This window comes from Ranitomeya imitator, chromosome 1 (assembly GCF_032444005.1).
Source record: "Ranitomeya imitator isolate aRanImi1 chromosome 1, aRanImi1.pri, whole genome shotgun sequence".
NCBI lineage: Eukaryota > Metazoa > Chordata > Amphibia > Anura > Dendrobatidae > Ranitomeya > Ranitomeya imitator.
Window position 1 is genome coordinate 74,500,649 of NC_091282.1, and position 27,928 is coordinate 74,528,576.

Consider the following 27,928-nt stretch of genomic DNA (forward strand, 5'->3'; position numbering starts at 1 on the left):
AACAGTAAAGAATCCTCTTCTATGTTGGTGGAAAAACCTTCTCTCCTCCAGACGCAAAGAATGCCCCCTTGTGCCCGTCACCTTCCTTGGTATAAACAGATCCTCAGCGAGATATTTGTATTGTCCCCTTATATACTTGTACATGGTTATTAGATCGCCCCTCAGTCGTCTTTTTTCTAGACTAAATAATCCTAATTTCGCTAATCTATCTGGGTATTGTAGTTCTCCCATCCCCTTTATTAATTTTGTTGCCCTCCTTTGTACTCTCTCTAGTTCCATTATATCCTTCCTGAGCACCGGTGCCCAAAACTGGACACAGTACTCCATGTGCGGTCTAACTAGGGATTTGTACAGAGGCAGTATAATGCTCTCATCATGTGTATCCAGACCTCTTTTAATGCACCCCATGATCCTGTTTGCCTTGGCAGCTGCTGCCTGGCACTGGCTGCTCCAGGTAAGTTTATCATTAACTAGGATCCCCAAGTCCTTCTCCCTGTCAGATATACCCAGTGGTTTCCCATTCAGTGTGTAATGGTGACATTGATTCCTTCTTCCCATGTGTATAACCTTACATTTATCATTGTTAAACCTCATCTGCCACCTTTCAGCCCAAGTTTCCAACTTATCCAGATCCATCTGTAGCAGAATACTATCTTCTCTTGTATTAACTGCTTTACATAGTTTTGTATCATCTGCAAATATCGATATTTTACTGTGTAAACCTTCTACCAGATCATTAATGAATATGTTGAAGAGAACAGGTCCCAATACTGACCCCTGCGGTACCCCACTGGTCACAGCGACCCAGTTAGAGACTATACCATTTATAACCACCCTCTGCTTTCTATCACTAAGCCAGTTACTAACCCATTTACACACATTTTCCCCCAGACCAAGCATTCTCATTTTGTGTACCAACCTCTTGTGCGGCACGGTATCAAACGCTTTGGAAAAATCGAGATATACCACGTCCAATGACTCACCGTGGTCCAGCCTATAGCTTACCTCTTCATAAAAACTGATTAGATTGGTTTGACAGGAGCGATTTCTCATAAACCCATGCTGATATGGAGTTAAACAGTTATTCTCATTGAGATAATCCAGAATAACATCCCTCAGAAACCCTTCAAATATTTTACCAACAATAGAGGTTAGACTTACTGGCCTATAATTTCCAGGTTCACTTTTAGAGCCCTTTTTGAATATTGGCACCACATTTGCTATGCGCCAATCCTGCGGAACAGACCCTGTCGCTATAGAGTCCCTAAAAATAAGAAATAATGGTTTATCTATTACATTACTTAGTTCTCTTAGTACTCGTGGGTGTATGCCATCCGGACCCGGAGATTTATCTATTTTAATCTTATTTAGCCGGTTTCGCACCTCTTCTTGGGTTAGATTGGTGACCCATAATATAGGGTTTTCATTGTTTCTTGGGATTTCACCTAGCATTTCATTTTCCACCGTGAATACCGTGGAGAAGAAGGTGTTTAATATGTTAGCTTTTTCCTCGTCATCTACAACCATTCTTTCCTCACTATTTTTTAAGGGGCCTACATTTTCAGTTTTTATTCTTTTACTATTGATATAGTTGAAGAACAGTTTGGGATTAGTTTTACTCTCCTTAGCAATGTGCTTCTCTGTTTCCTTTTTGGCAGCTTTAATTAGTTTTTTAGATAAAGTATTTTTCTCCCTATAGTTTTTTAGAGCTTCAATGGTGCCATCCTGCTTTAGTAGTGCAAATGCTTTCTTTTTACTGTTAATTGCCTGTCTTACTTCTTTGTTTAGCCACATTGGGTTTTTCCTATTTCTAGTCCTTTTATTCCCACAAGGTATAAACCGCTTACACTGCCTATTTAGGATGTTCTTAAACATTTCCCATTTATTATCTGTATTCTTATTTCTGAGGATATTGTCCCAGTCTACCAGATTAAGGGCATCTCTAAGCTGGTCAAACTTTGCCTTCCTAAAGTTCAGTGTTTTTGTGACTCCCTGACAAGTCCCCCTAGTGAAAGCCAGGTGAAACTGTACAATATTGTGGTCGCTATTTCCTAGATGCCCGACCACCTGCAGATTTGTTATTCTGTCAGGTCTATTAGATAGTATTAGGTCTAAAAGTGCTGCTCCTCTGGTTGGATTCTGCACCAATTGTGAAAGATAATTTTTCTTGGTTATTAGCAGAAACCTGTTGCCTTTATGGGTTTCACAGGTTTCTGTTTCCCAGTTAATATCCGGGTAGTTAAAGTCCCCCATAACCAGGACCTCATTATGGGTTGCAGCTTCATCTATCTGCTTTAGAAGTAGACTTTCCATGGTTTCTGTTATATTTGGGGGTTTGTAACAGACCCCAATGAGAATTTTGTTACCATTTTTCCCTCCATGAATTTCGACCCATATGGACTCGACATCCTCATTTCCTTCGCTAATATCCTCCCTTAAAGTGGCCTTTAGACAAGACTTTACATAGAGACAAACCCCTCCTCCTCTCCGATTCTTACGATCCTTTCTAAACAGACTGTAACCCTGTAAGTTAACTGCCCAGTCATAGCTTTCATCTAACCATGTCTCGGTTATTCCCACTATGTCAAAGTTACCTGTAGATATTTCTGCTTCTAGTTCTTCCATCTTGTTTGTCAGGCTTCTGGCGTTTGCGAGCATGCAGTTTAGAGGATTTTGTTTTGTTCCAATCTCCTCGCTGTGGATTGTTTTAGAAATGTTCTTACCTCCCTTCTGAGTATGTTTTCCTGGATCTTCTTTGTTCAAGTCTAATGTTTTTCTTCCCGTCCCCTCTTCTTCTAGTTTAACGCCCTCCTGATGAGTGTAGCGAGTCTTCTGGCGAATGTGTGTTTCCCAGGTTTGTTGAGGTGTACAGACCCTCCCATCTCTCATAGCTACCCGTAACCCGGACCCAAACATCCTAAACAATTCCTTATTGCCTTTTGTGTATTAAACAAAACACTCCGGGTTACATCACAGCGGCAAGCCTTCTCTGTGATACATACCTCCCATCGACTATACAAGCTTTAGCCATGCTACAATATATATATTGTAGTCGCCAGCTTGGGTATAAATATATATGTATGTTATGGACTGCAGACTTGTGTGTGTGTGTGTAATAAATATCCTTTATTGATACACGGTTTTGTCTCAGTATATAGTATAAGGAAAAGATAACGTTGAGGGATATTTAATTATTAATAGTCAAGTTCGGCAATAATAGTTAATATCGGACCTCAATAGAATTGTGTAAGGAGAGTTCCTCCATTGATAACTAGAAGTTTAGTATTTTTAGGGGGAAACTCGTCCTTTAACAATTTTTCATCAGTATTTGTAAGCCAAAACCAGGAGTGGGTGATAAATACAGAAGTGATGACATGTTTCTATTATACTTCTCCTCTGATTGTTCCACTCCTGGTTTTGGCTTATAAATACTGATGTAAAATACTGACCAAATACTGAATGTGTGTATGTGGCCAGAGTTATTTTTTGCTGGGACTGTAACTAGGAATCGTGTAGGATTAACATGGTTTACAGCTGATTTTACTTTTATAGAATGAAATAATTGGTTAAACTATTATAACAAATCTAATTGACAACCACTTTGACATCAATAAACACACAACGCGGCCCTGCCCCGATCTTGTTGGAGAGATGGCCGCTCATTTAGTCACCTCTGTGTCTTTCTCTGGATTATTCCGTTCCCAGCATCCAAACTGAGGCCTTTTGGGTGACATTTTTCTGAATACTGTATGGAATTGATGTAAGGGATGTAAGCTTTTTGGAGATGGAATTTTCATTCTCCAGCAGGACTTGGCCCCTGTCCACTCTGCCAAAAGTACCAATACCTGGTTTACAAACAACAGTATCACTGTGCTGGATTGGCAGCAAACTCACCTGACATTAACCCCATAGAGAATCTATGGAGTGTTGTCAAGAGGAAGATGAGAGACACCAGACCCAACAATGCAGACGAGCTGCACGCTGCTATCAAAGCAACCTGGGCTTCCATAACCCCTCAGCAGTGCAACAGGTTGATCGCCTCCATGACACGCCGCATTGATGCAGTAATTGATGCCAAAGGAGCCCCGATCAAGTATTGAGTGCATTTACTGAACATACATTTCAGTAGGCCAACATTTTGGATTTTAAAATCATTTGTCAAGCTGGCGTTATAAAGTATTCTAATTTACTGAGATGACTTTTTGGGTTTTCATTGGCTGTAAGCCATAATCATCAACATTAACAGAAATAAACACATGAAATAGATCACTCTGTGTGTAATGACTCTACATAATGAGTTTCACTTTTTGTATTGAAGAACTGAAATTAACTTTTTGATGATATTCGAATTTAGTGAGAAGCACCTTTATGCACCTATTTAGGAGTGCTGAGTATAAACAGTATTGAAATTCTAGAAACATGATGACTAGCCATGATGCCCAAACTACTTGTTGCAAACATGGACTTTCCCAGATATCGGAAGCAGTGCAAGTGGTCTCCAGAGGTCTTGTTTCTCTGCTCTGCCACTTGCTTTATATCCTTTGATTTTCCTTTCACTTACATGGCGCCAGTCATTTCTGCAGCGCTTTACAAAAGTCTGTCCACGTTGGGGCTCACAATCTAAATGTCTAAACTCCTCGCAGATGTTGTCCTTAGTGGGATTTGAACCCAGGACCCCAGCGCTGCAAAGCAACAGTGCCAACCACCGAACCACCATGCTGCCTGCAGCTGAGAGGCTCTTGGCCTGGAAAGTAATTCAGTTGTTAGAATCCCTAGTTTGGGTGATAACTTAGAGCCAATAATTCAGCACATGAATACCGCAGCACGCCGTCTTTCCAAATACATTATCCATAGCCCAGCACTTAGCTGCCGGAGACGGCTGGGATCAATACCATAACAATTTGTATCAGTATTTTAAGGATCAATACTTCACCTCAACTCAACAGAGCTGGCAGCGCTAGGAATTTCATTTGATTATTTAAAAGGCCATGGTTTACGACCTGTAACCCTTTCTTCACTGAAAATCCAATATAAATAAATGAAAAAAAGAAAGCCCCATAATGACAATTAGGGTTCGCTCACATCTGCGTATATAAAGTAGCTGAGATTCTCAGCCAGAAAAGTTGGAGAGTGTCATGAGTTTTTTCTTCTCACCTAGCATTCCGATGCCATGCGAGTTTGCGTTTTTCCTCACCTAGCATCCATTTGACATCCATATCACATGCGTATGCAATGCGTTTTAACATTATCTTTTAGATACAGTAATTATCTGTCATTTCAAGCTAGTTTTCTAACTAATAAAACAATCTTATTTATTTACAGAGATAGAAATATGTCAGTAAGATATATAATCAGTGCCTTGCATGTGTAGTTTTCTTTGTAATAAAAAAAAATTTAAATAAAAAATGGTGTGGAGTTCCCCTCATTTTTATTAACCAGCTGTGGGAAAGCAGACAGCTGAGATCTCGTCATAATAGTCTGGGAATGGGGCAATAATCACGGAGCTTCTCAGGCTCTTACTATCAGCTCACAGCTGTCTACTTAACCTTAACTGAGAATTAATAATTGGGGACCCAGAAAAAAATAATAATGTGGGGTCCCACCTATTTTTAATAACCAGCACAGACTAAGCAGACAGCTGTGGGTTTATATTAATAGCATGGGAAGGAGCTATGGATATGGGCCCCCTCCCAGACTAATAAAACCAGCCCTCAGCCACCCCAGAAATGGCGCATGGATTAGATGCGACAATTCTGGCTCTTAGCCTCTGCTCTTCCCACGTTCCCTGGTGCGTTGGCAAGCGAAGTAATGGTTTTGGGGTTGATGTCAGCTTTGTAATGTCAGCTGACATCAAGCCCAGGGGTTAGGAGTGGAGAGGCATCTATAAGACACCCGCATTACTAGAACAAATCAAATATTCCAAAGGGGTCTGCTGTAAATCCATCCCAAGATGAGACCCGAGTCTGCTACACCCAGATAGTGTTGAGCGTAATGCACACCAAGTAGAACACAATGACAGTAGCGTGAGAACGAGCCTGCAGTGACTAGCATTGACGTCAATAAGGTGACCTGAGTTAATCGGCTATGAACTGCAGTAACCTTACTGAAGTCAGAAATGGGGCTCTATCCACTCTCTTAATGCCAGTGCTTCCCGGTAGGGTTGCTATCAGGTTGGTAAGCCACCATATTCCTCCCCGGTCAGTCCTGACTTACAATTGTCAACAACGGCATTAAAGGGAATCTGTCAGCAGGTTTTTGCTACTTAATGTGAGAGCAGCATAATGTAGGAGCATAGACCCTGATTCCAGCGATGTGTATGTCACTTATTAGACTATGTTTTGTAGCAGGAGATTATCACTAGAAGACTAGGTCTCATGTGCAGGCCAGTCAGGTTGGTCCATGTAACCCCGACCCCACCATTAATTGGCAGCCTGCTGACAATGCACAGTGTACACAGAAAGCTGACAGTGGTGTGGGTCATACAGGGCTCAGCAAATCTGCAGCAGAGAAAACAGGGATTCGATCAAAACTACACCAAGCAGCCCAGTAAGTGATACATTGCTGGAGTCAGGGTCTCTGCCCATACCTCATGCTGTTCTTAATGGGATAGCAAAACACTGCTCACATATTCCCTTTAAGTAGAATTTGAGCTTATCACTAGCCAGAGAGGACCTTAGAAGACTCGTGTTGCTTCGTGGCATTTACGCCCATGATTGCATTGATCCATATTATTGAGCAGTTATATTCCATTTTTTTAATCTCTATAGATCACCAGTGATGAGATGTGTGAGATCTGCGAGGTCTGGACTGCAGAGAGCCTCTACCCATGTAGAATCTGCTCCCGGGTTTTTCATGATGGCTGCCTTCACCGCATGGGATACCTGCGCAATGACAATGCCCTGGAAGTGACAGAAATGGCCCATACGGAAACTGGCTGGAGCTGTTATTACTGTGTAAGTGTGCCAACTTATTTCTGGTAGTGGTTTTCATGACGAACGCAGTAATTGATGTGTATAATCTCCTCTATCCCGAATGTCCAGACATCGTTCAGGCAAACTGTGCCTAAAAATGTGACTGCTTTCTTTCAGAAACAATACCACTCTTTCCCATGGGTTGTGTTTTGGAATTGTAGTTTACCTCCATTAAACGAATAAAGGTGGTTTTGAAAGAAAGCAGCCAAATTTTTCTAATTGAGAAGCAGAAATATATTCTACAGGCTTTAGAGAGTGCAGTTTGACAATTATGTCACTTAAAGGGGGACCTATCACCACAACAAGAGTGGCCAGTTTTTGCTCTTATTTTACTCCTGCTGCTCCCTGAGCTATTCTGCTTCTTAATTTTTTAACATCTGCCATGTGGTTCTAGAGATATGGGTAATTTTATTTAGTGCAAATTTTTATGGACTTTACCAAGGGGCGTGGCTTTCAGGTTCACAATGCAGAGCATCCTAAAGACACGCCCTCGTAGAATCCCGTGAGACACGCCCTCTTTGGTTTAGACTTTATAAATGGCGCTAACTAAAAAGACCCATATTTCTGGAACCGTATGGCAGATTTAGAAAAAGAAAAGAGCAGAATACTCAAGGAAACGGCGAGAATACAATATAAGCTGAAACTTTTGATCTGGTGACTAGTCTTATTTAAATTGTGGGGACTGAATATGTTGTCAGCCCGGGAGGGCTCAATTTTGGGGAATCTGCTGGTATTCTGGGAGATATCAGTGTGAACGAAAGTGTGTAAGGAGGGGTTAGTTGTGATCATAAGAACAGGACCACGAATAGTGGTGACCAATGTCTTGTTCCCATGCTCCAAGTGTGTTGTAAGGTCACTGTGGAGTTAACAATGGCCCAAGAGAGCGGCAATTCCTGCGCCTGGTGTGAACTGCAACCACCAAGCGCTATGCCTTCTTTGTAACCACTCACTGAGATTGGAAAAACATGAAAAGGGGAGTTATTCTGCTTTAGCAAATATTGTCTGTGATTTTTTCTTAGAAGCTGAACCCTTTATCCACCCTAATCCTAATTATTTCTGGGATGCAGAGATTGCTGAGAGATGTGAGGGTAGAGCTAAGGAGAGCCAAAGAATTGTGAATGCAGCTCTGGAGGCGACTATTGCGTAGGCATTTTGCATAACCTGAAAATTAATCTTTGTCCCCATTTAGATATCTATGACATGTCACCTTACTCCCCAGTCCTGCCTGGAGCTGTGGTGGCCATGGTCAGTGGAAAAGTGGCTGCCCATGTGTTGATTCCTCTGTGAGTTCCAAAAATAAAGTTGAGTCCACTTCTGTATTCTCCGCTGACAGGTGAAGGCAAATGTGTGGGTCACGAGACTCAGGTTTTCGAGAGGTGTGCTGGTCCAATTTATGGCAAATCCAGTGAAAAATAAGAACACCCCTTTAAAGCTGAAAATATTTATGAACTATTTATAATGAAATATTAATTATTCTAATGGTTGATGAGCATTTTACAGTCTAAGTAAATTCAGTAAAAAATACAAATTGATCAATAAAGTGTAATACATAAAAGCAACAACTATTCCCTTAACAAATAGCCAATAAAAAAGGATTAACTACAAAGCTGCCCATTGATCACGTGCTTGAAATGTCAAGATCCAGACCTCTCCTTTCAAGTCTTAGAATAAGACTCCGCATGTTCTCTGCCTATTTTTATATTCATCCAAAGCATCTGACAAGATGAGAGAGAATAGACCGAGGGCGAGATCAGCTGGGATTCCTCCGAGGGAAGCGCCGCTCATTTAGGGCAATGGAGGGTAATGTGCACAGAGACAGTGGAATAAAAGTGTCTCTGCAGGTCACTGAATGGAAGAGCCGAGGTCTCTGCAAAAACATTCATTAATGTTTACCGGCAGGAGACCATTCTGTTACACGGGTGACGCCGGAGCCCGTCAATGTTACATGGGTGACTCCGGAGACTGTCAATATTACACGGGTGACACCGGAGGCCATCAATAAAACATGGGTGATATTGGAGACCGTCAAGAAAACATGGGTGACACTGGAGACCATCAATGTTACATGGGTGACACCGGAGACCGTCAATGTTACACGGGTGACACCGGAGCCCATCAATAAAACATGGGTGACACTGGAGACCGTCAATGTTACATGGTTGACACCGGGGACCATCAATGTTACACAGGTGACACCGTAGGCCATCAATAAAACATGGGTGACATCGGAGACAATGTTACATGGGTGACACCGGAGACCGTCAATGTTACACGGGTGACACCGGAGGCCATCAATAAAACATGGGTGACATCGGAGACAATGTTACATGGGTGACACCGGAGACCGTCAATAAAACATGAGTAACATAGTAACATAGTTAGTAAGGCCGAAAAAGACATTTGTCCATCCAGTTCAGCCTATATTCCATCATAATAAATCCCCAGATCTACGTCCTTCTACAGAACCTAATAATTGTATGATACAATATTGTTCTGCTCCAGGAAGACATCCAGGCCTCTCTTGAACCCCTCGACTGAGTTCGCCATCACCACCTCCTCAGGCAAGCAATTCCAGATTCTCACTGCCCTAACAGTAAAGAATCCTCTTCTATGTTGGTGGAAAAACCTTCTCTCCTCCAGACGCAAAGAATGCCCCCTTGTGCCCATCTATTGACATCGGAGACTGTCAATAAAACATGGGTGACACCGGAGACCGTCAATGTTACACGGGTGACACCGGAGGCCATAATTAAAACATGGGTGACAGCGGAGACCGTCAATGTTACACGGGTGACACCGGAGGTCATCAATAAAACTTGGGTGACACCGGAGACCGTCAGTGTAACATGGGTGACACCGGAGCCCGTCAGTGTTACATGGGTGACACTGGAGACCGTTAATGTTACATGGGTGACACCGGAGACCGTCAAATTACACCAAATGAAATGAGACAGTGTGGAATTACACTGGCTGCAGCATGATAATGGTAGACTAATGGATATATTTTATATAAAAGGCTCCATGCTTAAATATATATAAAAGGACCTGAAGCTGCTGAGCCCTACATCCGCACGTCTACCCTTCTGGTTGAGCCGATCCCTTGTTGAGCCTGATTACAAGGCCATCAGATCCACGTTGTCTTTCTCCATAGATGCTCGCAATCACTATTCTAGCTAGATAGGATGTAGGTAGTGATGTGGATGGTGATTTTGATGCCACACAACTCGACACTTTTACAAAGCCTGGTATATTACTGTAGGGTCAAGAGAAAGTTGCTGAATTTTGCCAAGTTGTATCTCCAATAGACACTAGCAATTTTGAATTCTTCTGCAATGTCAGGACTGATGAAGGACATAGTCCTCCAGATACTTTTGCAGTTATCTTTCTATATCCATCACTCAAAGTGCTCACTGCCCACTACTGCCAACAATTCGGCTTCTCCACCACAACAAAGCTGCTCTTCTTCTTCCGGGCTGCTCTGTTGATGGAGCGTAACTGCTGACATCATCCTAGTTGACAGCCGGCTTCCTGCAGTTAGGCAGTGGGGAGCTGGCTGTTAATCAGCATTATTTCGGCAGTCAGGCATGTGACTCTGCTCTGTGACCCCTCTGTGCTGGCAGAGATTGGTACTGGCCACAACAAATAGGTAGTTAGCAACTGTGGTAAGAAGATTAAATAGTCCTGCATAACCACTTTAAGGGAATGCTACCAGGGATTACTCCGTATTGCTCCTAATGAACCTGTTAGTTAAATCCTGATGTTATGTCCCCCTCCCTCAGGTCCTATACACTGTGTGCAGAATTATTAGGCAAGTTGTATTTTATAGGATTATTTTTATTATTGATCAACAACTATGTTCTCAATCAACCCAACAGACTCATAAATATCAAAGCTTAATATTTTTGGAAGTTGGAGTGGTTTTTTTTTAGATTTGGCTATCTTAGGAGGATATCTGTTTGTGCAGGTAACTATTACCGTGCAGAATTATTAGGCAACATTATAAAAACCAAATATATTCCCATCTCACTTGTTTATTTTCACCAGGTAAACCAATATAACTGCACAAAATTTAAAAATAAACATTTCTGACATGCAAAAACAAAACCCCCCAAAATTAGTGACCAATATAGTCACCTTTCTTTATGATGACACTCAGCAGCCTCCATCCATAGATTCTGTCAGTTGCTTGATCTGTTTACGATCAACATTGCGTGCAGCAGCCACCACAGCCTCCAGACACTGTTCCGAGAGGAGGACTGTTTTATCTCCCTGTAGATCTCACATTTTATGAGGGACCACAGGTTCTCTATGGCAGAGGTCCCCAACTCCAGTCCTCAAGGCCCACCAACATGTCATGTTTTCAGGATTTCCTTAGTTTTGCCCAGGTAATAATTGCATCACCTGTGCAATGCAAAGGAAATCCTGAAAACATGACCTGTTGGTGGGCCTTGAGGACTGGAGTTGGGGACCTCTGCTCTATGGGGTTCAGATCAGGAGAACAAGGGGGCCATGTCATTATTTTTTCTTCTTTAAGACCTTTACTGGCCAGTCACGCTGTGGAGTAGTTGGAGGCATGTGATGGAGTATTGTCGTGCATGAAAATCATGTTTTTCTTGAATGATACCGACTTCTTCCTGTACCACTGCTTGAAGAAGTTGTCTTGCAGAAACTGGCAGTAGGTCTGGGAGTTGAGCTTCACTCCATCCTCAACCCGAACAGGGCCCACAAGTTCATCTTTGATGATACCAGCCCAAACCAGTACCCCACCTCCACCTTGCTGGCGTCTGAGTCGGAGTGGAGCTCTCTGCCCTTTACTGATCCATCCATCTGGCCCATCAAGAATCACTCTCATTTCATCAGTCCATAAAACCTTTTGAAAAGTCAGTCTTAAAATATTTCTTGGCCCAGTCTTGACGTTTTTTCTTATGCTTCTTGTTCAAAGGTGGTCGTTTTTCAGCCTTCCTTACCTTGGCCATGTCCCTGAGTATCGCACACCTTGTGCTTTTTGTTATTCCTGTAACGTTGCAGCTCGAAATATGGCAAAACTGGTGGCAAATGGCATCTTGGCAGCTTCATGCTTGATTTTCCTCAATTCATGGGCAGTTATTTTGCGCCTTTTTTGCCCAACACGCTTCTTGCGACCTTGTTGGCTATTTGCCATGAAACGCTTGATAGTTCAGTGATCAGGCTTCAAACGTTTGGCAATTTCAAGACTGCTGCATCCCTCTGCAAGACATCTCACAATTTTGGACTTTTCAGAGCCCGTCAAATCTCTCTTCTGACCCATTTTGCCAAAGGAAAGGAAGTTGCCTAATAATTAAGCACACCTTATATAGGGTTTTGTGTTGTGAATTCTGTGGCCAAGCTCCCTCCTGTGGTCATGAGTGGTACTTCGGCTGGTTCTGTCTATGAGCTTCCTTTGGTGGATGAGAGTGGTACTGCGGCTTCTGAGTTTCCTTCCTAAGGTGATGAGGTTAAGTCGTTAGGTGCTGCTCTATTTAACTCCACCTAGTGCTTTGATCCTGGCCTCCAGTCAATTTTCTAGTATTGGTCTTGCTTTCTCCTGGATCGTTCCTGTGGCCTGTCTATCCTGCATAAGCTAAGTTTTGCTTGTGTTATTTTGGTTTGCTGTTTTTTCTGTCCAGCTGGCTATATTGGTTTTTCTTGCTTGCTGGAAGCTCTGGGACGCAGAGGGAGCACCTCCGTACCGTTAGTCGGTGCGGAGGGTCTTTTTGCCCCCTCTGCGTTGTTGTTTGTAGGGTTTTGTGTTGACCGCAAAGCAATCTTTCCTATCTTCGGTCTGTTCAGTAAGTTGAGCCTCACTTTGCTAAATCTATTTCATCTCTGCGTTTGTATTTTCATCTCAACTCAGTCATTATATGTGGGGGGCTGCCTTATCCTTTGGGGTATTTCTCTGAGGCAAGGTAGGCTAATTTTTCTTTCTTAGGGCTAGCTAGTTTCTCAGGCTGTGCTCGAGGCGCATAGGACTGGTCAGGAGCGCTCCACGGCTACCTTTAGTGTGGTTGGATAGGATTAGAGATTGCGGTCAGCAGAGTTCCCACGTCTCAGAGCTCGTCCTATGTTTTTGGTAATTGTCAGGTCACTTTGTGTGCTCTGAACTTCAAGGTCCATTGTGGTTCTGAATCACCTGTTCATAACAGTACTGGAGGCCCAAAGTACTAATGCTTCTCAATAGAGGGAAAAGAGGAGTTCTGAGACCATTTTTCTTTGCACTGTGTTCTGTCTTTCTTTTCCCCTTTACATCAGGGTGGTTCAGAACACAGGTGTGGATATGGACATTCAGGGTCTGTTCTTTGATGGATAATCTCGCTATAAATGTACAGAATATTCAAGATTTAGTGGTTCAGAATCCTATGTTAGAACCTAAAATTCCTATTCCTGAGTTATTTTCTGGAGATAGAGCTAAGTTTTTGAATTTTAAAAATAATTGTAAACTATTTCTGGCTTTGAAACCCCGCTCCTCTGGTGACCCAATTCAACAAGTTAAGATCATTATTTCTTTATTACGTGGCGACCCTCAAGACTGGGCATTTTCCCTTGCGCCAGGAGATCTTGCATTATGTAATATTGATGCGTTTTTTCTGGCGCTCGGATTGCTGTACGATGAACCTAATTCAGTGGATCAGGCAGAGAAAAATTTGCTGGCTCTGTCAGGGTCAGGATGAGAGAGAGATTTATTGTCAGAAGTTTAGAAAGTGGTCCGTGCTCACTCAATGGAATGAATGTGCGCTGGCAGCTATTTTCAGAAAGGGTCTCTCTGAAGCCCTTAAGGATGTAATGGTGGGATTTCCTATGCCTGCTGGTCTGAATGAGTCTGTCTTTGGCCATTCAGATCGGTCGACGCTTGCGTGAGCGTAAATCTGTGCATCATTTGGCGGTATTATCTGAGCATAAACCTGAGCCTATGCAGTGCGATAGGACTTTGACCAGAGCTGAAAGGCAAGAACACAGACGTCAGAATGGGCTGTGTTTCTACTGTGGTGATTCCACTCATGCTATCTCTGATTGTCCTAAGCGCACTAAGCGGTTCGCTAGGTCTGCCACCATTGGTACGGTACAGTCGAAATTTCTTTTGTCCGTTACTTTGATCTGCTCTTTGTCTAACTATTCTGTCATGGCATTTGTGGATTCAGGCGCTGCCCTGAATTTGATGGACTTGGAGTTTGCTAGGCGCTGTGGGTTTGTCTTGGAGCCCTTGCAGTGTCCTATTCCATTGAGAGGAATTGATGCTACGCCTTTGGCCAAGAATAAGCCTCAGTATTGGATCCAGCTGACCATGTGCATGGCTCCTGCGCACCAGGAGGATATTCGCTTTCTGGTGTTACATAATCTGCTTGATGTGGTCGTGTTGGGGTTGCCATGGCTACAAGTCCATAACCCAGTATTAGATTGGAAATCAATGTCTGTTTCTAGCTGGGGTTGTCAAGGGGTACATGGTGATGTTCCATTTCTGTCTATCTCATCATCCACCCCTTCTGAGGTCCCAGAGTTCTTGTCTGATTACCGGGATGTATTCGATGAGCCCAAGTCCAATGCCCTACCTCCGCATAGGGATTGTGATTGTGCTATCGATTTGATTCCTGGTAGTAAGTTTCCTAAGGGTCGACTGTTTAATTTATCTGTACCTGAGCACGCCGCTATGCGGAGTTACGTGAAGGAGTCTTTGGAGAAGGGTCATATTCGCCCGTCATCGTCGCCATTGGGAGCGGGGTTCTTTTTTGTGGCCAAGAAGGATGGTTCGCTGAGACCTTGTATTGATTACCGCCTTCTAAATAAAAATCACAGTCAAATTTCAGTACCCCTTGCCGCTGCTGTCTGATTTGTTTGCTCGGATTAAGGGGGCTAGTTGGTTCACCAAGATAGATCTTCGTGGTGCATATAATCTTGTGCGTATTAAGCGGGGAGATGAATGGAAAACAGCATTTAATACGCCCGAGGGCCATTTTGAGTACCTGGTTATGCCATTCGGGCTTTCTAATGCTCCATCAGTGTTTCAGTCTTTTATGCATGACATCTTCCGAGAGTACCTGGATAAATTCCTGATTGTATACTTGGATGATATTTTGGTCTTCTCGGATGATTGGGAGTCTCATGTGAAGCAGGTCAGAATGGTGTTCCAGGTCCTGCGTGCTAATTCTTTGTTTGTGAAGGGGTCAAAGTGTCTCTTTGGTGTTCAGAAGGTTTCATTTTTGGGGTTCATTTTTTCTCCTTCTACTATCGAGATGGACCCTGTTAAAGTTCAGGCCATTTATGATTGGACTCAGCCAACATCTCTGAAGAGTCTGCAGAAGTTCCTGGGCTTTGCTAATTTTTATCGTCTCTTCATCAATAATTTTTCTAGTATTGCTAAACCGTTGACTGATTTAACCAAGAAGGGTGCTGATGTGGTCAATTGGTCTTCTGCTGCTGTGGAAGCTTTTCAGGAGTTGAAGCGTCGTTTTTCTTCTGCCCCTGTGTTGTGCCAACCATATGTTTCGCTTCCGTTCCAGGTCGAGGTTGATGCTTCTGAAATTGGAGCAGGGGCTGTTTTGTCGCAGAGAAGTTCTGATTGCTCGGTGATGAAACCATGCGCCTTCTTTTCCAGGAAATTTTCGCCTGCTGAGCGAAATTATGATGTTGGCAATCGAGAGTTGCTAGCCATGAAGTGGGCATTCGAGGAGTGGCATCATTGGCTTGAAGGAGCTAAGCATCGCGTGGTGGTCTTGACTGATCACAAGAACTTGACTTATCTCGAGTCTGCCAAACGGTTGAATCCTAGACGGGCTCGTTGGTCGCTGTTTTTCTCCTGTTTTGACTTTGTGGTTTCGTACCTTCCGGGCTCTAAAAATGTGAAGGCGGATGCCCTGTCTAGGAGTTTTGTGCCCGATTCTCCGGGTTTGCCTGAGCCGGCGGGTATTCTCAAAGAGGGGGTAATTTTGTCTGCCATCTCCCCTGATTTGCGGCGGGTGCTGCAAAAATTTCAGGCTAATAAACCTGACCGTTGCCCAGCGGAGAAACTGTTTGTCCCTGATAGGTGGACGAATAAAGTTATCTCTGAGGTTCATTGTTCGGTGTTGGCTGGTCATCCTGGAATCTTTGGTACCAGAGATTTGGTGGCTAGATCCTTTTGGTGGCCGTCTCTGTCGCGGGATGTGCGTTCTTTTGTGCAGTCCTGTGGGATTTGTGCTCGGGCTAAGCCCTGCTGTTCTCGTGCCAGTGGGTTGCTTTTGCCCTTGCCGGTCCCGAAGAGGCCTTGGACACAAATATCTATGGATTTTATTTCGGATCTCCCCGTCTCTCAAAGAATGTCGGTCATTTGGGTGGTTTGTGATCGCTTCTCTAAGATGGTCCATTTTGTGTCCTTGTCTAAATTGCCTTCCTCCTCTGACTTGGTGCCATTGTTTTTCCAGCATGTGGTTCGTTTACATGGCATTCCAGAGAACATCGTTTCTGACAGAGGTTCCCAGTTTGTTTCGAGGTTTTGGCGAGCCTTTTGTGCTAGGATGGGCATTGATTTGTCTTTTTCCTCGGCTTTCCATCCTCAGACAAATGGCCAGACTGAACGAACCAATCAGACCTTCGAAACATATCTGAGATGCTTTGTTTCTGCTGATCAAGATGATTGGGTGTCCTTTTTGCCTTTGGCTGAGTTCGCCCTTAATAATCGGGCCAGCTCGGCTACTTTGGTTTCGCCGTTTTTATGCAATTCTGGGTTCCACCCTCGTTTCTCTTCAGGGCAGGTTGAGTCTTCGGACTGTCCTGGTGTGGATACTGTGGTGGATAGGTTGCAGCAGATTTGGACTCATGTAGTGGACAATTTGACTTTGTCCCAGGAGAAGGCTCAACGTTTCGCTAACCGCAGGCGCTGTGTGGGTCCCCGACTTCGTGTTGGGAATTTGGTTTGGTTGTCATCTCGTTATATTCCTATGAAGGTTTCCTCTCCTAAGTTTAAGCCTCGTTTCATTGGTCCATATAGGATTTCTGAGGTTCTTAATCCTGTGTCTTTTCGTTTGACTCTTCCAGCTTCTTTTTCCATCCATAACGTGTTCCATAGGTCATTGTTGCGGAGATACGTGGCACCTGTGGTTCCATCTATTGATCCTCCTGCTCCGTTTTGGTTGAAGGGGAGTTGGAGTATATAGTGGAGAAGATTTTGGATTCTCGTGTTTCGAGACGGAAACTCCAGTACCTGGTCAAGTGGAAGGGTTATGGTCAGGAAGATAATTCCTGGGTCTTTGCCTCTGATGTCCATGCTGCCGATCTTGTTCGTGCCTTTCATGTGGCTCATCCTGGTCAGCCTGGGGGCTCTGGTGAGGGTTCGGTGACTCCTCCTCAAGGGGGGGGTACTGTTGTGAATTCTGTGGCCAAGCTCCCTCCTTTGGTCATGAGTGGTACTTCGGCTGGTTCTGTCTATGAGCTTCCTTTGGTGGATGAGAGTGGTACTGCGGCTTCTGAGTTTCCTTCCTAAGGTGATGAGGTTAAGTCGTTAGGTGCTGCTCTATTTAACTCCACCTAGTGCTTTGATCCTGGCCTCCAGTCAATTTTCTAGTATTGGTCTTGCTTTCTCCTGGATCGTTCCTGTGGCCTGTCTATCCTGCATAAGCTAAGTTTTGCTTGTGTTATTTTGGTTTGCTGTTTTTTCTGTCCAGCTTGCTATATTGGTTTTTCTTGCTTGCTGGAAGCTCTGGGACGCAGAGGGAGCACCTCCGTACCGTTAGTCGGTGCGGAGGGTCTTTTTGCCCCCTCTGCGTGGTTGTTTGTAGGGTTTTGTGTTGACCGCAAAGCAATCTTTCCTATCTTCGGTCTGTTCAGTAAGTTGGGCCTCACTTTGCTAAATCTATTTCATCTCTGCGTTTGTATTTTCATCTCAACTCACAGTCATTATATGTGGGGGGCTGCCTTTTCCTTTGGGGTATTTCTCTGAGGCAAGGTAGGCTTATTTTTCTATCTTCAGGGCTAGCTAGTTTCTCAGGCTGTGCTCGAGGCGCATAGGACTGGTCAGGAGCGCTCCACGGCTACCTTTAGTGTGGTTGGATAAGATTAGGGATTGCGGTCAGCAGAGTTCCCACGTCTCAGAGCTCGTCCTATGCTTTTGGTAATTGTCAGGTCACTTTGTGTGCTCTGAACTTCAAGGTCCATTGTGGTTCTGAATCACCTGTTCATAACAGTTTTGATGTCATTAGACAACACCCCTCCTCATTACAGAGATGCACATCACCTGATTTACTTAATTGGTAGTTGGCTCTGAACAGCTTGGAGTAGGACAACATGTATAAAAAGTATCATGTGATCAAAATACAACTTGCCTAATAATTCTGCACACAGTGTGCTGTGTATAACATAGCACATCTATTCTAATCCTTGGAATGGTCCTTATGTATTTCCTGAGGGCTTCCTGAACAAAGTTGAACAATCCCCAGGCTGCCGCCCAGCCAGGTCCAATCTACCTCTTCTCCAAATGAGAGATATTGACTTCTTGTTGAGTTTCCACCACAAGCCCATATTATTACAGACAACCACCCCATGGTTCGCCATTCAGTGCGAGAACTATTTAAGTGATGATAGGCCACTAAGACGTGAAGGAATCTAAAGGAGTCTTTTCAGTAGGCGGTGTATACATGGGGGAGGCATAATGTGGATGATTATTTACCTGCTCTGCGAGACTTGACAATGTTTTCGTTCCCTACCTTCGTCTTACATTGATTGCACTCTTCAAAAAAACGAACTGAATTCAAGTCTGCATTTTCCTAAGTAGACATGATTGATGACGATGATGATAATTATCATTATCCTTTATTAATATACAACCTAATCAGCATGTTCTAGTGTTGTACATCAAGATAGAAAAAAGTAAGAGTTGAAGCTGTAGTGATCATTAGGGACAAGTCAGTCTGTGTTAAAGGGAACCTGTCACCCCCCCCAGGCGTTTTTAACTAAAAGAGCCACCTTGTGCAGCACTAATGCTGCATTCTGTCCGGTTGGCTCTTTAAGTTGGGGTCCCCGCCAACGCTGAACTATTCGTTTTTAGAATTGGCCTTTCCTACCTGTAGTTTGTCAGGGGGGCATGTCTTTCCCCCCTGGACACAAACGCCTCCCAGCCATCACTCAGGGCCTCCACGCACTGGGCGCCGCCTCCATTTCCTTCCTGAACGTCCCTGGCACTTGAGCTGTTGGTTCCCATCATATGATGGGAGTCGAAGGGCAGCGCAAACTGCGCATGCCCGAAAAAAAAAACTTACAGCGCAGGTGTCGGGAACGTTAATGAAGGAAGTGAAGGCGGTGCACGGAGGCCCTGAGTGATGGCTAGGAGGCGTTTGTGTCAGGGGGGAAAAGACATGCCCCCCTGACAAACTACAGGTAGATAAGGCAAATTCTAAAAACGAATAGTTAAGCGTTGGCAGGGACCCCAACTAAAAGAGCCACCTTCACAGAATGCAGCATTAGTGCTGCACAAGAAGGCTCTTTTAGTTAAAAATGCCTGGGGGGCGGGGGTGTAACAGGTTCCCTTTAAAACGAATGTATGCAATATTGTACAACCCCAGAGCCCATTTGTATGCAATATTGTACAACCCCAGAGCCCATTTGTATGCAATATTGTACAACCCCAGAGCCTATTTGTATGCAATATTGTACAACCCCAGAGCCTGTTTGTATGCAATATTGTACAATCCCGGAGCCTGTTTGTATGCAATATTGTACAACCCCGGAGCCTGTTTGTATGCAATATTGTACAACCCCGGAGCCTGTTTGTATGCAATATTGTACAACCCCAGAGCCTGTTTGTATGCAATATTGTACAACCCCGGAGCCCATTTGTATGCAATATTGTACAACCCCGGAGCCTATTTGTATGCAATATTGTACAACCCCGGAGCCTGTTTGTATGCAATATTGTACAACCCCGGAGCCTGTTTGTATGCAATATTGTACAACCCCGGAGCCTGTTTGTATGCAATATTGTACAACCCCGGAGCCTGTTTGTATGCAATATTGTACAACCCCGGAGCCTGTTTGTATGCAATATTGTACAACCCCGGAGCCTGTTTGTATGCAAAATTGTACAACCCCGCGGAGCTCATTTGTATGCAATATTGTACTACCCCGGAGCTCATTTGTATGCAATATTGTACAACCCCGGTGCTTGTTTGTATGCAATATTGCACAACCCCAGAGCTTGTTTGTATGCAATATTGTACAACCCCAGAGCTCATTTGTATGCAATATTGTACAACCCCGGTGCTTGTTTGTATGCAATATTGTACAACCCCAGAGCTTGTTTGTATGCAATATTGTACAACCCCGGAGCCTGTTTGTATGCAAAATTGTACAACCCCGCGGAGCTCATTTGTATGCAAAATTGTACAACCCCGCGGAGCTCATTTGTATGCAATATTGTACTACCCCGGAGCTCATTTGTATGCAATATTGTACAACCCCGGTGCTTGTTTGTATGCAATATTGCACAACCCCAGAGCTTGTTTGTATGCAATATTGTACAACCCCAGAGCCTGTACAGGACAACATAGGAAGAACTTGGCATTGGAGCAGACAACCAGAAAGAAGGTTTGAAATGATGAAGTGAAGGGATGAACATGGGTCGTGCATGAGATTTTGATCTAGCATCAGACAGGGGCAGTATTTTTTTTTTTTATATATATTTCTGGGAGCCCAATGTAGTCTCTTAGAGAATTAAGCTTGTAGACTTTGTTATTTTTGACTGAAATCTTCATGCTTTGAGGCAGCACATCTGTGTCTGCATCGGAGGCGTTGATCCGTGACATTTTTTCTCTAGCAACCACCTGACTACTGCAATGTCACAAGCTGTGACGCAGCAGCCAGGTCTTCAGATAAATGTTAATATGAAATTAGTTTGTGGTATAAACTGGTTGTTGACTGCTGGTTCTTCACATTAGAGGCTCGGGTTCCTACACTGCCAACCTGCAAATTATGTGCCCCGCTGTGTGGAGACATGAGTAAGCAGTAGCAGATGTTACCTTTTCTGTACTTGTACTTTCATTTATTCCCATATTTCCTCCTATATTTACAGTATATTGAGTCAATGAGTTTACCAGAAGTCTCCCCGAACCTCAGCGCTCCCACCAGTCCCAGAGTCTAGAAGTGATGGGAAACAGGGTAGGGTTGTGATCTCAAGGGTTTTTTTGCTACCTCAGCTGAGGGCAACATAGTATAAGAAAAGAGACCCTGAATCCAGCGATGTATCACTTAGTTTACTTGGTGCAGTGAGCTGCTAATCACTGCTGGGGGCGGAGATGGACCTGGACACATGCAGAGAAGGGCCCCTGTGCAAAAACAATATATAGGAACCTCTTTGTGTCAGTGCCACAAATTGCTTACTGCTTTGGTGGTAGAAGTGGCCCCCTAACCTCTTGGACCCCTGTTCGTTATCAGAATATTCTGGCATACAAGCAAACATTGCGGGGGTGTGGAGGAGGCATGGCTTGAAAAAGAGGCTTGCAAAGAGCATCATGGTTACTACTCTTCCTAAAATTTATCAAGTATGACACAGAGTTAAAATTCTGGCTCTCTGCGGCCACCTATATACATTAAAAGTAACAAACTTATTTTTTCTTAATAACTTTGTCAGGAATGAAAAGTTATGAGATTTTGCAAATCACGTTATTAGTTGACTTTATTCCTGTAAAAAATATGCATGTAAATGGTTTCAAAAGCCCTGCTTTTCCCCAGTTTGCCTGTCTTTAGCTGCATTGACATAAAGTGTACTCACTTGGAGTACCGATGATGGCAGTGAAAGGGCCAGCTCAGTCCCTGGGTCTCGCTGACTCTGGGGATACGCTGCTGCAGGAGATTGATTTGATGAGAAGAGCGCTGAGATGAGGATACGAGAGCCGACCCATCACAGCCATCATCTGTACTCTAAATGAGTATGTTAGAAGGCAGGCAAAAAGACTAGGGAAAAGCTGGGATTTGGAAATCATTAACATGCATTTTTTTATGGGAATGAAAAGAAATCCACTAATTACCGTAAATTGATTTGGAAAAAAATTTTTTGTGCTGGGCAAAATTATTTAAAAAAAGTAAAGTACAGTTTAAAGTTTAAATAACATTTTACTCACTCTTTAAAGGGAATCTGTCCACATGGCTATGTTTGACAGACCAAGCTCTTATATTTGATTCTTTTCCTTTAAATGTTTCCAATAGAGTCCTGCTCACTGCATACATAGACTTTAATGGCATTGCAGCTGCATTCACTGTGTTCCCCCCATAGCAGTCTACAATGTAAGTAATGGGAATTCTTAATCGCCCTGGATGCACTCCAAGACAATGTACTGGATTCATTATTAATGGCCCATTATTGTGTCTAGGTTGTAGATCTCTGCCTTAAAGGCTGTAGCTGACAAGCGATGGAATAATCAATGCTGTGAGTTGGCGGGTAGACGTGCAATCAGGCAGCGGTCCAAAGGTAATCCGCGCATCCCACGCTCACAGACTCTCTGTAGGATGCGCAGGTGGGTGGTACTGTCACACACCGAGGGGACGCGTGCATCCCACCCCCGATACGTCCATTGGCTTAGAGGGGATTTACAGCGTTAGTAGATACATGTGTTTGTGGTGTTTTGGGTTGGCAGCTGGGGTGTTGATCGCTCAGGGTTTAGTAATGTTATGGACGGCTTAGGACGTTGGCGCTCGGTGCGAGGATCCTAATCGCGCTGCGCTCTCTATCCGCCACATTAGTGGAATTTAGCCCGGGCTCAGCTGCTGCGGCTGCTTTTCCGTGATTAGGCCAAAGCTCGACCATAGTTTACATATTAATAGAAATATGACTTGTATATCCATCATATTTTGCAATGATTGATTTTACTTGCAATATGAATGCTGAACTTGGAGAAGAACAATCTCTTAATTCAATTGAGACTCACAAAAGAATTGCAATTTGTGCGAAGGGACAAGGTTGATAATTACTCTGTAAGGCTGAAGCTATGAATGTCGTCAGTAGAATACCGTACCCTGTAGTCTGTCATTACCATTTGTCATCAGTCCTTTCACAGGATGCTGCCTGTCATGTACAGCACTTCTGCTCCTCTAGGGGGCGCTACTGGTTGACTGTTCCAGAACACATGGTGCAGTAGAACTTTCTCTTTCTCAGGTCGCTGATGGCTCCACACACAACTCAGACCTCCTGTTTCCTCCGTACAGTGTTTGCTTCACACCAGTTTGTCATCTCACAATTTAATATTGCGACACCAAAGTATGCAAACTATAGAAGGGTCTCCATTATTCCTGGCCCTATGTCTAGGAGCCTTATCTCAACCAATCTTATCACACCTCAATTCAGTATACCGGCTCACAGGAATGAACCAAATACGTCCAATTCTGGGCAGCCAGTACTCTTCTACACACTGTCCCCTAGACCTTCTGAGGCCAATGCACTTACAAAGCCCCAAGCGCCACCCAAGCTTCTCCTAGACTGATGTTCCTCACAGCCCCAGCAGACATTCCAGAACTTTCCTCCCTGGCTAATTACATAATGAGCCTACATTGGCCACAGCTTACTTAGATTTCCACAAACTGCTCATCCACAGATTATCTAAACTCATTGTCTGCTCATTGTCTACTGTCTTGAAAGACAGTATCCAGGTCATATTAAGTGATACGAGTAGGGTTGAGCGACCTTGACCTTTTTAGAGTCGAGTCAGGTTTCGCGAAACCCGACTATCTCAAAAGTCGAGTCGAGTGGAATCGGCCGATTATCGCGAAAAGTTGGGGATCGACCGAAACACAAAACCCAATGCAAGTCAATGGGGGAGCATAGTCGGCAGTGAGTAGAGGCCAGGAAAACATGTACAGAGCCCATTTTAATGGCAAAAACATCCATTCTTGTTACTGAAGCTTGTCAATCTTAATTTAGCTTATAATAATTGTAAGGCATTTGAAATTGGGGGTCATTTGGCTAAAGTTGTGGGGGGGTAGGGCTGGTTCAAGTAATTAGTGGGCCCAGAAAATCTGGACCACGTCACGGCAGTGGAGCAGGGAGAGGTAAGTATTTCAACTTTGCAAGTGCTGTGATCCTGAGCAAGCAGGGGGGGCCCACTCGTTGGCACTGGCACTGGCACAGGGCCCCTCAAAGTACAGCGGTGTGTTTGCACGGCGGGGGCGCCTCCCACCGGCAGCAACACTTTTTTGCGTACTATGAGGGGCCCTGTGCCAGTGACGTCGCCAACGAGTATTCCTCCCCCCACCTGATGAAGGAACCTGCACCTTCATCTGCACCTTCCTCTTTGTCCCCGTGTAAGGTGGTATGGTATGCGGGAAGGGGGACCTGACTTTCAGCAGGGTCACATGCAGTGTAGCGTGCACGGGGAATGTTGCATTATGGGTCAATGTACCAGCAGACTCATCTATCACTGGCTGGGCAATGGGCAGGATGAGGGGGAAACAGATATGGGCCCAAAGAATAAAGTGGGCTAAATGCAGTTCAAAATTGGTAACAGGACTAACCAGGGGGCATTGTTTTGTTCAGTGGAGGACAACTGGAATGAGAGGCTGACACAGAGAGTAGGCCCAAATCAGTAAGTATTCTAAATGCAGTTCAAAATTGGCAACAGTAGTAAACCGGCGGCACAGCTTTGTTCACTGTAGGAGAATAGCAAGGAGCGGCAGACACAGATAGAAGGACCCAACCCAACTAGTAGGCCTAATGCAGTGTTGTTTTCAACAACTACTAAACGAGAGCCAGAAGATCGAAGCAATGGAGAGGAAACCTGGGGAACACCTTGGAGTGGAAGACACCGTCTCTACACCCCAGACCCAACTTGTAGGCCGAATGCAGTGTTGTTTTCAACAACTACTAAACAAGAGCTTTAAGATTGAAGCAATGGAGAGGCAACCTGGGGAACACCTTGGAGCGGAAGACACCGTCTCTACAACCCAGACCCAACTTGTAGGCCGAATGCAGTGTTGTTTTCAACAACTACTAAACGAGAGCTAGAAGCTCTAAGCTATGGAGAGGAAACCTGGGGAACACCTTGGAGCGGCAGACACCGTTAGTAGGCCCTACCGAAGTAGTAGTAGTAGCCCCAATGCAGTTTTCAAATTCCTATAGGCTGAAAACCAGACTATTGACGCTCAGCTTTTTTAAAAGGAGGACAGCTGTATTGAGTGGCGCAGACAGACACAGGTAGTAGGCCTTAAACACAACATTTGGCTCAATGCAGTTTAAAAAAGGTTACAGGGGTACACAGGCAGCATTGGTCTGTTCAGTGGAGGACAATTTCAATTATGGACCACAGACAGAATTTGTATGCCTACTATTAAAAAAAGGATGCTCTATGCAATTTAAAATAGGTTCCAGGGGTACACGGGCAGCAGTGGACAGGTCACTGGAGGACTAGTGGAAGGAGGGACCGCAGACAGGCGTAGTAGGCCTAACATAACAAAATTTGGCTGTAGGCACTTTTAAATTGGTTCCAGGGGTACACGGGCAGCAGTAGACAGGACGCTGGAGGACTAGTGGAAGGAGGGACCGCAGACAGGCGTAGTAGAACTAACATAACAAAATTTGGCTGTAGGCACTTTTAAATTGGCTCCAGGGGTACACGGGCAGTAGTGGTCTGGTCAGTGGAGGACTAGTGGAAGGAGGGACCGCAGACAGGCGTAGTAGGCCTAACAAAACAAAATTTGGCTGTAGGCACTTGCAATTCTCTTGCAGGGGTACGCAGGCACCAAAAAAATAAATAGATGTTAATGTCTCGCATTTCAACAAAACCAAAACACAAAAGGGTGGAATACTTAGGTACAGGGGTGGGCTCCTCTACTGCGTTTTAGACCTAGTAATTTGGCGCTAATTATTTACTGGTGTAAATATAGGACACTGCCCCTGACTATGTTAAGTACCATCATACATGTCAACACAATGGTATTGTCAGTGCCAGGCATTGAATGATGTCAGCGCATAGACTAAACATTGGTGGAACTGTGAGAGATAATTGTGCAAGTGGTAGAGCAATGTTTGAGCTGGGGGGGGGGGAACTCTCTTGTGGCCGGCGGTACAGGCCCAGGGCCCCTCATGTTACAACAGTGTGTCTGACGTTGGGTGCGCACCACCACTGCCAGAGACACTTTATTGTACTATGAGGGACCCAGTGGCAATGCCGTCGACCAAAAGCGGGCACACCCACCTCTTCAGACAAACGGCACTCTCACGGGTGCTTGCGCCAAGTGGCGAGACCACGGCCCCGTGGGGGGAGTTTGGCCATTTATGGAGGTGTAAACATGTCGTATGCTGGACAATCAGCTGCTGCAAATTACGCGATTGGAAAAGTCAGTCAGAGTAGTCCACAAGCAAGACCTTTTCATAGGAAAGCTAGGTGTCAGCCGGGCAAGGTGGGGCAAAAGAATTCGAAATCCAGTTGTGGTTCATTTTAATGAAGGTTAGATCATCAACATTTTGGGTAGCCAGACGAGTCCTTTTTTCGGTTAATATTGAACCAGCAGCACTGAATACTCTTTCTGATAGCACACTAGCTGCTGGGCAAGCAAGCTCCTGCAATGCATATTCTGCCAATTCTGGCCAGGTGTCTAATTTGGATGCCCAGTAATCAAATGGGAATGACGGTTGAGGGAGAACATCGATAAGGGATGAAAAATAGTTAGTAACCATACTAGACAAATGTTGTCTCCTGTCACTTTGAATTGATGCTGCAGTACCTGTCCTGTCTGCGGTGATAGCAAAATCACTCCACAACCTGGTCAGAAAACCCCTCTGTCCAACGCCACTTCTGATTTCTGCACCTGTAACACCTCTGGTCTGCTGCCCCCTGCAGCTCGTGTGAGAACGATCACGGGCGCTGTGTGCTGGGAATGCCTGAAGCAAATGGTCAACAAGAGTTGATTGTTTGGTTGCTAATATTAGTTCCAAGTTCTCATGTGGCATAATATTTTGCAATTTGCCTTTATAGCGAGGATCAAGGAGGCAGGCCAACCAGTAATCGTCATCGTTCATAATTTTAGTAATGCGTGTGTCCCTTTTGAGGATACGTAAGGCATAATCCGCCATGTGGGCCAAAGTTCCAGTTGTCAAATCTGCGGTTGTGCCGGGTTGAGGGGCTGTTTCAGGCAAATCTACGTCAGTTGTGTCCCTCCAAAAACCAGAACCCGGCCTTGCCATGCCACCAATTTCCAGTGGCCCCGGAAAAGCTTCCTCATTAAAAAAATACTCCATCCCCATCATCCTCCTCGTCCTCCTCCTCCTGTTCGCCCGCTACCTCGTCCTGTACACTGCCCTGACCAGACAATGGCTGACTGTCATCAAGGCTTTCCTCTTCCTCTGCTGCAGATGCCTGCTCCTTTATGTGCGTCAAACTTTGCATCAGCAGACGCATTAGGGGGATGCTCATGCTTATTATGGCATTGTCTGCACTTACCAGCCATGTGCATTCCTCAAAACACTGAAGGACTTGACACATGTCTTGTATCTTCGACCACTGCACACCTGACAACTCCATGTCTGCCATCCTACTGCCTGCCCGTGTATGTGTATCCTCCCACAAATACATAACAGCACGCCTCTGTTCGTACAGTCTCTGAAGCATGTGCAGTGTTGAGTTCCACCTTGTTGCAACGTCTATGATTAGGAGATGCTGGGGAAGGTTCAAAGACCGCTGATAGTTCTGCATACGGCTGGAGTGTACGGGCGAACGGCGGATATGTGAGCAAAGTCCGCGCACTTTGAGGAGCAGGTCGGATAACCCCGGATAACTTTTCAGGAAGCACTGCACCACCAGGTTTAAGGTGTGAGCCAGGCAAGGAATGTGTTTCAGTTGGGAAAGGGAGATGGCAGCCATGAAATTCCTTCCGTTATCACTCACTACCTTGCCTGCCTCAAGATCTACAGTGCCCAGCCACGACTGCGTTTCTTTCTGCAAGAACTCGGACAGAACTTCCGCGGTGTGTCTGTTGTCGCCCAAACACTTCATAGC

The 27,928-nt window shown here is 44.6% G+C and overlaps 1 protein-coding gene across 2 annotated transcripts in view; it reads left to right on the forward strand.

The window, feature by feature from the left end:
* PHF24 (PHD finger protein 24) overlaps positions 1-27,928 on the forward strand; it is a 213,956-nt gene that overhangs the window by 154,482 nt on the left and 31,546 nt on the right. For both annotated transcript variants that reach the window (XM_069748242.1, XM_069748250.1), the window contains exon 3: positions 6,768-6,953. In XM_069748242.1, the coding sequence (XP_069604343.1) occupies positions 6,768-6,953 (186 nt within the window). The remainder of the gene's footprint in view (positions 1-6,767; positions 6,954-27,928) is intronic.